The 11353-nt window shown below is 42.1% G+C and overlaps 1 protein-coding gene across 1 annotated transcript in view; it reads right to left on the bottom strand.

Annotated features, from left to right (window-relative positions):
* The window catches only part of LOC143901448 (uncharacterized), a 41843-nt gene that overhangs the window by 8336 nt on the left and 22154 nt on the right, over window positions 1-11353 (bottom strand). The window contains exons 2-4 of the mRNA XM_077413774.1: window positions 2635-3071; window positions 1704-1869; window positions 93-214 (exon numbers count right to left, since the gene is read on the bottom strand). Coding sequence (XP_077269900.1) covers window positions 93-214; window positions 1704-1869; window positions 2635-2992 — 646 coding nt within the window. The 5' untranslated portion in view covers window positions 2993-3071. The remainder of the gene's footprint in view (window positions 1-92; window positions 215-1703; window positions 1870-2634; window positions 3072-11353) is intronic.

Here is an 11353-nt window from a genome sequence, read left to right as displayed (position 1 = left end):
ATATTTTTTATTGCATTATGGACATATATGTAATAAAGCGTATGTTTTACAGAAATAAAACAGAATTAAGAGAGAATGAGAAGCCGTCTTACTTGCGGCTAAAATTGCGATGATCACAGCGATCACTATGACCAACAGCGCCATTCCCCAGGCCATTCTTCTCCAGTACGAATTTCTCGATCTCTTGTCCTTCGTGACGTAAAGTTTCTCGCCTCTGCAACACAATTTTGTTGCTACATAGAGACACTGTGAATTTACTGCATGTAAATGTTTTTCTTGTCCTAAACCCAAAAAGCGTATTTTATACAGCGCGTGTAACGCGATTCCTAGCAACCTTCGTCAATGACCAGCTAATGGGATTAGAAGCTTCCTTGGTCACACCCAGTCTAATGCCCGCTTCGTAAATGCCTCCTAATCTCTGGATCATGTATCATGTATAATGCGTAGGCGTCGCGCGCTTTTCTTGCTTAGGTATCTCCGATTAGATTTCAGAGAACGATGATAATATGTCGCGAGATTTGATTTGCGGCACTACACTTCGCGATTAATCCCGATCGGTTAATCAATTACCTGATCGGTGATTCCTACGATTCGTAGCAGTATTCGTGTCGACATTCTTTCGTTCGAAGAAGCTGTCTCGGCGTCAATAGGACACGAGACGAAGGACGAATTCTTGGACGTGCAGTTTTTACGAAGAAATTGTCGTATTCGATTCGACACGGGGGGGGGGAGGGAGGACTGATAGCATAAGCGTGTTAGTGCGCGACCGCGTGCCCCTAAGAGACACCTAAAGTATATTCCACTAAGACAGTTCCCAGCTGTATTTTTTTGTTTTCTTTTTCCCTCGAAAGCATCCGTCAAGTACCTGAGGGCTGTCAGCCAGTGGGAATAGTCGACCAATCCGGCAGCGGGATCTCTCAGGCTGAGTCCCTCACGGCCGACACCGGGGCCCAAATCAAAACGCACTCCAGCTACGGTTGTTTCAACCTCGGCTTCGGGACCCCTGCTAAGTACCGTGACAACAGAAAACACCGTCTAACTTTCTACTCTCGACGTGAGGCTTTTCGGTCAGCAGCTCGGCCAAGCTTTATTATGCTATCCGCTGGAGCTAAAAACGGGGTGCTAAGGCATCTCTATCGCCCGACAATTCCCTCGGCAACGGAACACGTGTACGTTTCTTTTCAGATAATATATACACACATGTTCCCCCCGCAGCTTTTCACCGCAACTCTATGACATACATAGCGCTCGCAGTATGGTTATGCTAAAATGGATATTGAGACGAATGTAATTATTGCTATTATTGCCTCCGGGATGTATGCAGTAGTGTCAGTACGTTTAGTTTATGTGTCCCACTTCGTAGCGCAGTTAACATTTTATCATGCGCTAATACTGCATTTTCCATTTGTAAAAATGGTCTTCAATTGGAAATATCTTATAGCAATGACAGAAAGTCTCGTTTAAAATCGATCGTGATACCCGATATTCGATATACATATACGTAGTTGAGGGACGAAGATTCTGTAAGCCGTTTTTCTTTCTTTATCTCGTTCCTATCACGTTCCCTGTTTCTAAAATCCGGAAGAATTTACGCACGCTGGGGTTGGTAGTCCAGTTAATAGGAGTTAGAAGGCGGAGTCAGAATAAAATAAAAAAATGCGTAAGCGCCAGAGACTCGTTTGCTTCGACAAATAACTCGTTACCTGATGTACTTTCGATGCTCGTTAACCGGTACGAAGTACTCCTCGTAAGGATCAGCTGGTACCTCGCAAGCTTCCTGACCCTTCGTTTGAATATTGTTGCCCGTGTATGGCCTCATCGAGACCAGTTCCAGGTTTACGGCCTCGATCTGCTCCTTCTTTCCGGACTCTACGGGAAAACGGGAAACCGTTTACCATCGCGGTATATCCGTGCGTATGGTGCAACCGGTTTTCATTTTCCGGTCACACACGAAACCTCGGAGAAACCGCATTCCGTGAAATAGTAATGAGACTAAACAGGGCCGAGTTTCCTGCTTCTTGCGTAGCATAACGAGGGAAGCAAATTTGCACGAAATATGAGAATTGTATGTTAATAAGAGGTATATAAACAAATAATGAACGAGAAGAAGGAATTAATGATTTAATTTAGATAAGGCAAACTTGCTGTTACTGCCGGTACTGTCAAGCTCACGCGCAAGATCGAGTATCGAGGTGAAAAGATGACCAGGATATCGTGTATATACGTTAACTATCGCGACGTGTGTCAACGGATCCACCATGAAAAGTCCCGGATGCGATACTTCCTGGAATTTCTCGGCCGCGAACGACTTTTTCTCGATAAACCGGTAGTAATGTCGATGCTGGTAATTGACGATTGAAAGTCTCGCTCTCGCTGAAATTGTGTTCAACGAGCGACGGAAATGGAAGTCGATAAGCTTTTCCATAACGGTTTTCTGCGGTTTTTTTCCTTTTGTTTGTACATTATATCTAGAGATGTACAGTTAACTCGGTCTTTTTTAGAAGTACAACTACCTACTTCTAATTATCAAGCTCTTCCTTGCTCATAATATTTCAAGTTCATAGGTATTCATGTATTCATGCCTCGGTCCACGTGGTAACGGAATATCATGTACGTGATACTATTCGAACTCACCGTTGATCTGCACGCTGGTAGCACTGTTGTTGAGAAAACTCGCGTCGTTGTTGTTGCCGTTCCCGTGGACGCCATTGAGCTTCGGCTCCGGCACGCTCTTCTCCGTATTATCGGCCGGCACCTCGATTCTCGTTTCCGTTTTATAACACGGCTCCGTGCTTGGCTTAACGGGCTCGACATAGTGCTGGGAGATGAAGGATCGCTGGTGGCCATTTTCTACCGGCGCGCCGTCCGCCGAGGACTTGCGATCTTGGTTCAAGGCCGCTTGCTGCTGGCCGCCGTTCTCCAACTTGGAATCGCCGACGCGCTCGTCCTCGTTGGCGAACGCCGGATTATCCGTGCCTTCGGCATCCGACATCTCTCGATCGCGTCGCCGAAAGCTGCTGAACCCTCACCTAATAACGCCCGCCTGGTGTCGTCTGTCATGCGTCTCGTTTCTGTAATGAAATTGCCAAAATCATATATCGCGAATTCGTTGTTAAACTGTTTCGATTATTTTGAAGTATAGTCTTACTACAATCTCAATTATTACGTTCGTTAGATCATTCATTTTATATTGAATAGATGTTACGGGGAGTAAAAAAAGACGCAGTAAATTTGTTAACATGTTATTTTAGCAATCATATTTCGACATCTATTCTACATCAGCATAAAAAGTTAATTTGACTTTCAATTCGTGGCCGATCCTCTCGCCGAAATTTATTCAACTCTTTTCGCACACCTCGCCAAGGTTGCAGCTAGGTTGCGAATTATAAGCTTGCTTAAACTCAGTTTTATTTAGAGCTATTATAGAGCTTCGGCTGTCGGGCTGCGAAATGGCCCATCAACCACCGACTAACGTGGATCCACGCCAATGACGTCAGCGGTAGAGGCTGACTTGTTAGTTTGTCGCACGAGATGGGCGAGGGAGATGCGAGAACCGTGAGAGAGAAACGTCCCGCCGGCATCGGTATCCTACCGATATCCTCGCGGAACGATTTATCGAACCTGTTCGCCGGACGCAAAAATCAATTACCTCTTAACGCTGACTCAATCGCGGCTAGAGGCCGCTAAAAGAGAAGGAAGATGTTTTGCGGTCTGATCGCATCGCCCGCGATTGTTTCGTCCGAGTTGCGAGACATCACGAGCGAATCATCAGCGACTCGAATTAGAGGCTCGCTCGCAAATCGCGATGAGAAATTTCGTGAGAAACGTCCTCCGCCGCGGCGCCGCCGGCGAAGACGAATTCGCCATAGTCCGCTTCTCTCTCTCTCTCTCTCTCTCTCTCTCTCTCTCTCTCTCTTTCTCTCTCTCGTTTTCATTTTCTCCTTCGTGCGTTTCCTGCGAACCTCCCGCCACTCTCGGTCCCTCGCGCAGCAGACTATTTGGTTTATTTTTTCGACTTTGAACGGCGTCGAGCCAATAAACTTCGAGATCCGCGCCACCAGAGAAAAAGGAACAACAGGGTTTTTGACCCTTTCTAACCGCCGCCAGGCTCGACAATATGGAAAACATCGTCGTTTCTTTCAAAGTGGCCACTTCAACCGGAATAAATCTCTTCGAATGTGTAAGAAACGAATGAATGCGCGTGTTCTAATTAAGCTCTTAACGCAGCGAACGTTGCCTCGTTTTTCCGCTGCTCGATACGCATGAAACTTTTTTCCATTAATTGTAGCATTATTAGATACAGTTATGGATGATTATGCAATTGGATGCGTGCATCGTGTTGTTATATAATGCGCAAGTCTAATATGTTTACATAAAATAGATATCGAGTATAACGATTCTGAAGACTAAGCAAGGACGTCTAGTAACGAGATCTTTTTTTCCAATGTAAGAACGTCATAGACATCATGTTTTTTTTTTAATTAATCGGCTAAATCGGATTGAGAAGAGATCAAAAGTGGCTTAGCTCTATTACATGATTCATTAGCTGTTCTTTTCGAGAAGCGATATTGAATTTATTTTGCGTTTCCTCACGTAAAAATAAATATTTCGAGAGTTCCTCTTAGACTGTCTTACGTGTCCGAAATTAATTCCGCGTGAAGCACGGATTTCCAGTTGCGCGAAATTTATCTTATCTCACTCTTCCGAGAAGATGCGGCAAGTCGAAGACGAGGCGGTGTGAGTCAGTTTGAAAATACCTAGCTAGCTCTCAGTGGTACTTGACTGTTGGCTACGCGGCGACTTTCAGGATACCCTATAGGCACGCTCGGGACGGGCGAGTGTGTTTGCGAGTGTACATACAAACCGTCGGAGGTATATACTGCACCGAAAGTGGTTGACCCTGAGAGTGCCCGGCACAAAGGACTGATTCACCCCGGAGCCAATGCGGGGAGTCCTGCCGAGGAAGGAGCTCGGCGCTCACCCGGGTCGATTCCTGCGCAGGATACTTCCTCCGTGACATAATCCACGGAGACAGTGGCATATTAATGTTTTTCAACTGAGAGACCGCGTAACCGCGAAGATTTACTCTCCGAGAGCGGCTTCTCCTAATAACAATCCGCATAAAAAAACATCGCGCTATAATCCTATTGAGCGAGCGATAAATATTAACTTGATTGTCATATAATTTTTTTTATTTATTCTACATTTTATTTTATTTTTTTTATTTTCATGTGTTAGAAAAAAATTAACATTTATAGAAATCACGTAACAGGAAGCTTTTATTTTTTATAATTTTGTTATAAATACATTTTTTGTAAAATAAATTAACTGATTAACAAACGCGTTGAAATAATGACAGTACGTTGATGTTTTTAATGCGACAATAATGATTGGGCGGAGTTCATAATCTCTACTATCGTCATCGCTTCGTTTCATCATAGGATACTTCCATCATGTACAATTATCTCGAGAATGATAAATTAAATTCTCGTTGAGTTAATTTCTTTTTTATCATTTGGACAATGTTAATTTAATTATATATTTTGTCATGCTTACCGTTTCGTTCTAATTCCATAACACTATACGCATATACGTTTCTGCTACAGAAGTATTCGACGAATCTTGCGCATTTCAGTGAAAGCGTCTTACGTTCGTGAAAAAAGTGCAGTCGTAACGATGCAGAAGTACCGTTCGGTATGTCTGGTTTCTCAGGAGAAGACTTACCTACAATTAAATATAAGATGCAACGACAAAGTGACGTGCAATTTAACTAATTCATTTTCCTTAAAAAACAAAATTTTGTTCTATAATTTAGCGCGAATTATAAATTATCTAATGTTGGCTTAATAATACTTATGAATCCTTATAAATTCTTAATAATTTTTATTTCATAAAAAAGATCTCCGAATACACTATCTAGAAGTGATTTAAATTCAATGAAAGTAGAAGGTATCTCAAAGTGAAATTCTCGTTAAGCAGCTATCTGCTTCGTAAAAATATCCTCTTTGTACATGAAAAATGACATTCGCCGATCGTTAGGGTAAAAATTTCAGCTCGCCGTGAAATTCAGCGTGACGCGCTAGAATTAATCCGCCTGGAAGGCGCGCATATATGCGCGGCGTCTGGATTTGCGCTCGCGGATAAACGTGAGATAATTGTACGTTAAAAGACCTGGAGGCTCGCGGAGATAAACATCTACACACCGTGACAAGGAAATCGCCAGGAACGAATCCGTAATACCGCTGCTGCTGGACCGTGCCGTGAAAAACAATGAAAAACGCGTACGAGTCCACCGTGAAGCACGCGATTATTCGACAGGAGGCAGAAAAGGCTTCTGGGTTGTGCTTGTCGTTAAAGGACATTCTCCAACGACATTGCCTATAATTTACGAGACTCGCCTGCTGATACCACTAAGTCTCGCTCTACCGAGCTCGAAGACTTTCACCTTGATCGCAATCACGACGGAACCTTGCGTAACTTTTCAGCATTATCTATGCACACCCGCGATTCGGTCAAAATCAAATTACTTTGTGACGCAACGCGTACTTGCTATGAAACTGTAGAACACGATCCGTCCGAATGTCGTACACATAATTATGAGAACGGAAATTACACCGATCACGTACATACCGCGAGGACGATAAGAGAATGAAGGAGTAAAAATCCTCCTCATTAAAATAAAATTCTACTCGAAATTGCCATTTTTCTATTAGCACAAAATCCTGTGCGTCCATGGGAACGTATTGCGTTATTCAGCAACGCAACGTCTAAATTACTTGAATGCATTGCATTACCCAAGGCATCCTCCGTGTTAAAATTAATGGACAAAGGGTTTACGGTGCAAAATGACCGTAGGAATCACGACAGGAGGGCAGCATGACAGGAAGGTGTTCACCTTTTCCTGCGTTTGTTTTCACTGTACAACGTTCCATCATTACACATAGTACTTCTATGTTTTATAGCGTTAAATTATACATTCAACCTGCCAACTTGTCCTATGTGCAAGTTCCATCCCTTGGCTTTTTCCGTTAGAAATTCGCGTCGGTAGCCGGATCAAGAACGGTGCTCTTTCGATGAACGAAGCATTCGTAAAGATCGTTCACGCCGGAACGGAGGATTATTATTGCGAGTCGAGCCGATCGAAGGATCCTGCGTAGTTTTAATACAGAGCACGCGAGACCAGTTCTGCTTGCTTTCCCCACGTTTTGTAGTCTCTCAGACCTTCGGAAACGGTTGAATGTTACCGATGTCCTTAGGCTAGCAAAGAGACAATCTTAGGTATCCCCAAATAGATTTGCTAGGACTTGATTTCGCAAAGCGAATGTAGAGCAATTAGATGTCCTTGTCGATTACAGGCAGTGGAGCTAATATGATGTATATATCTATACATGTATCACGATAAAATCTTTAAGATATCTTTTAGACATGCGTGCTGTCTGGGAAAGGTTAGTAATTTTACTTATATAAAAAGTATCATCTTTCCGAATTTATTAAAATAATTTATAACATAAATTTTTATTATATTACATACTGGATTTATTACACATACCATGAAAGATTTACATTAATACAAAGAAGTAGATTTTTTATAAATAACTTATAAATAATATATTTTATATATAAAATTCAATATCCGAGTCGTTTCAATTACTTATATTTCGTTTCTTTGGAAATTATCTTGAAAAACGTTAATGTATCATCAATATCTTAACGATATGATATTTAAGGAAAGGTGTGTCCATAATTGGCAACATTTTAGTGCTACCAGAGGGTTACATAATATCACCTCTCGCGATGCGGGGTGAAAGTGACGAGGTCTTTCATCGAGAAAGAGAAAGAAAGAGAGATCATATGGAGTGCATCTTCGTGTGCGAGCGCGAGCGTCGCGTCGCCGATTATTCGCGGATGTCAGCAAGTGCGTAAGATTCCCGTGAACGTGTTATTAACGCTTATCGGTCGAGCGCCGAACTAAGACGAGTCGACTGTCCGAACGCCGGCGAACGTATAGTTGCAGGCCCATTGTATGCCTAATTACAAGTGTAACTGGTCAATTTCACGGTGCGCGCCGGAGCGACGGTCGATGGCCCGGTTCCATTGTGCCGAAGTCTCTTAACAAGATCGTTCCCCTTCTCGTGCCGAAAGCGAATATCCGATATCGGAAAAGTATGCCAACGGACGCATCGATTACACTCTTTGGGATATACATAAAACGCCATTCTCCCTCCATTTGTGTACGTATACATGCGCGGATGCGCGCATTGTGCAATCGCCAGTGTCTGCTGGAATCCTCGAAATGTCAAAGGTTTACTGTATACGTTTGGATGCGGATGCGCGTCGATTGCCCCCTCATGTCACGTCGAGACGCTTCCCTTACTTCAGCTAATAGCTACAGCTATATACTTAAATATCATAGTAGTATCGTACTTTTTATGGATTACCGATAGAGATTTGGAATTCGGGATCGACAAGGCAAAAAATATAACTGATAAATTCGTGAAATACTTCGCCGATTGGCACAAGTAAAAATCGTGAAAATTTCTATTGACGGGTAGTCTAAAATTTCTAAATTTTAATAAATATCGTTTCGTCTTGAATAGTCCACGCCGTTGCAGTCAGCCATCCACAATGACCTTTCTGTTGCATGAAGGCAGCCGGCAGCAGGATGATGATGACGACGACCGACGACGACGAGGATGATGATAGTGTTGGGAATCTCTGAGGCACATCCTCGCTCTGCCAAGCAACCTATACTCTTGCTCCCGTCGGGGCTGTGTTATTCAAGATACTTTATACTTTCTACATTCCTCACGAGACAATACCAACACCCACGTATAACCGTTCGTTCATGTACCTGTCCGTGCAAGCAAGACGTAGTTATCCAGGGCCGGTCTGGCCCGCAAACGACAATTACGACAAGTACTTTGAACTTAAAACTTGGGCGTACTTGTGTGTTTAAATCCGCTGCAATGACAATTGCAAATGCCATTGCAAACGCGTCAGATTTATTTGGTTCGAATTTCGTAATCCTAATTTGATATTGCACAAAGATTATATACCGAAGAATTTTGGAAGTATTTCGTCGATTGTTTCGTCGATCCAAAGTAAAACTTCGAATTATCTAATAATGGATTATTGCGTATCGAATACGCAATCGACGAAAGTGAGAGTGGCTGACGAAACTAGGAGGCGTCGTTGAACATGATTAATTAGCACTTTGATTCTAATTAATATTGACACGAGAGATTGACAAGTTTTGCACACGGTCAAGCTCGGCAACGGTCACGCGAACGTCAAATCTCGCCGAATTCCGGTTAAACCAGGCGGATTAGCATACGACAGTGGCAGGTTAGAATAGTCTAATCGATTCAACACGAAACGATTATTTAGATCCTCGCCTATTTCGTCGAATCAACGCGTAATTTTATGACTTCACTTTCGCCGACGATCACCCATAGACGGCATTGCAAGGTCACTCGACCGGATAGGATTTACGATTGATTCAACGAGACTCGCCCTTGTTTTCCGCTCTCGTGCTCATTATTCGCCGTGTCTCGCAATATGCGCTTGCTCGGGTCGTGACGCCGTTAATCGCGGAAGATCACGGATTAATTCAGAAGAGGGGACAAAAAGACGACGTACTTAATGTCAGATAGCGCAAAAACTGCTGACAAGAGAGTAGGTTAGGGAAATGCTCAAATCATCATGTTACGTTTTTTTTTAAGCGAAGTGACTCGCAATTAATATCGTTATAGTTCTTTACAAGATAGATCCTCTATTTGAGATAAAAATTTCATCATTAATTTCAATTGTATGCCACTTTGGATTGAATTATTTAAATATTTAATCATTGAAACCGGAATTTCAGTGAATTTAGATCTCGGTGCTACAGATAGTAGTCTTAGGAGGAAATGTAGTCTCGGTGTTTATTAGCGACGATTAAAAGAAATTGCAATTACAATGATCGTAATAATGTGTTCAATCGCAAAACGCTTAATTTCTGTAATTCTTCAACTATGCACAATTACAGCGCGTATACCTGAAATTAAGTACTACATAATAAAGTTGGCGGCTATATGGGGTAACACATTAGCAGGTAATTACTGTATATTTATATTGAAATCTTATGGTGAAAACATTTCTCACCGGGAAAGAAATGTTCTCTCGTTGATATTCACTAAAGTGAAGTATGGAGCTGATTAGAGAAATTGCAGTCTCGACAAAAAAAAAACATGGGAAAAAGTCGCATTATTTTATTCATGTTTTATCCAGTAGCCGTTAAAGCAGATAGTCTCACAATCTCATGCTTGTAAAATAGTAATGTAGAGGAGTACGCTTTTATTACATCATTCATATAATTGATCGACTATTCTGTACATTACATCAGCTCGTTACAAGCATTACGATAAAAGTAGAACGGAAAAATTGACGCTTAAGACATAAGAAGATATGTAAAAAAGCCATTGCTCTGAGGACTAGAGAAATTTATATGGACGGTATGCGTATTGCAATAAGCATATTTGCTGCGTTATTGAGAGAATAATATGACGTCGTAAAGTATATGAAGCATAAAGAACAATCTGCGCGATATAAAGTAAAGTGAATTCTTAAACAAGCATTTTAGCGCTAGCGAACCGTAATGAACCCCGCCGTTGAAGTCACCACTTATCCGTCTTCACCGAGCATTGAAATCTCTTTCATTGCCGGACAGTAATTGCGCTTAAACGGCGTGCGAACGCAAGGCGTGCAATTTTTCTTTTTCACACGTATTTCTGCGTCTAAAAAAATAGTCATTTTATCTTTGCGATTGGGATTTGTATTATTTACGATTGGATACTTCTAACACTTATCATTAAATATCATTATAGTTTTCATTTTCAGCTTCATATCCGAACTCTCCATCGTATGATTGCATTGATTGCAGCAGTTATTTCTTTTACACGATCTTATCGCGGTGAATTACGAACTCGAGCACGCGATTTTGAACTTCCGCGTAATGTCAGAATCAATTGCCATCCCTTTTATATAAAACGGAAGTTTTGAGCCACGCGATACCGACACGAGTTTCAATTTGTGATCTAATACAGGCTTAATGGCTACTGTTTCGCTCGCAACGACAGAGAAACTATATTGCGATTCGCTGAGGAATGTCGTGCATTCTTACCTCTCGCTGTGCGTTAAAGTCTTTTGCAAATTTTAAGTCAAGCGCTTGTGTCATGCATGAACAATGCGTTTATAATGAATGTGGTAGCGTGATACCGTTGAAGCGAATGAATATAACGTCCGCTCGTCGCCCAGTTCGCGAGAGCAAAAATGCCGGTGAATACGGTGGGAAAAAGGAATATTGTTAAACAGA

Source organism: Temnothorax americanus, unplaced genomic scaffold (genome assembly GCF_048541705.1).
Source record: "Temnothorax americanus isolate GAGA-0224 unplaced genomic scaffold, ASM4854170v1 Scaffold10, whole genome shotgun sequence".
Lineage (NCBI taxonomy): Eukaryota > Metazoa > Arthropoda > Insecta > Hymenoptera > Formicidae > Temnothorax > Temnothorax americanus.
The sequence above is the reverse complement of the archived record's forward strand: the minus strand, read 5'-3'. Positions and strand labels throughout refer to the sequence as shown.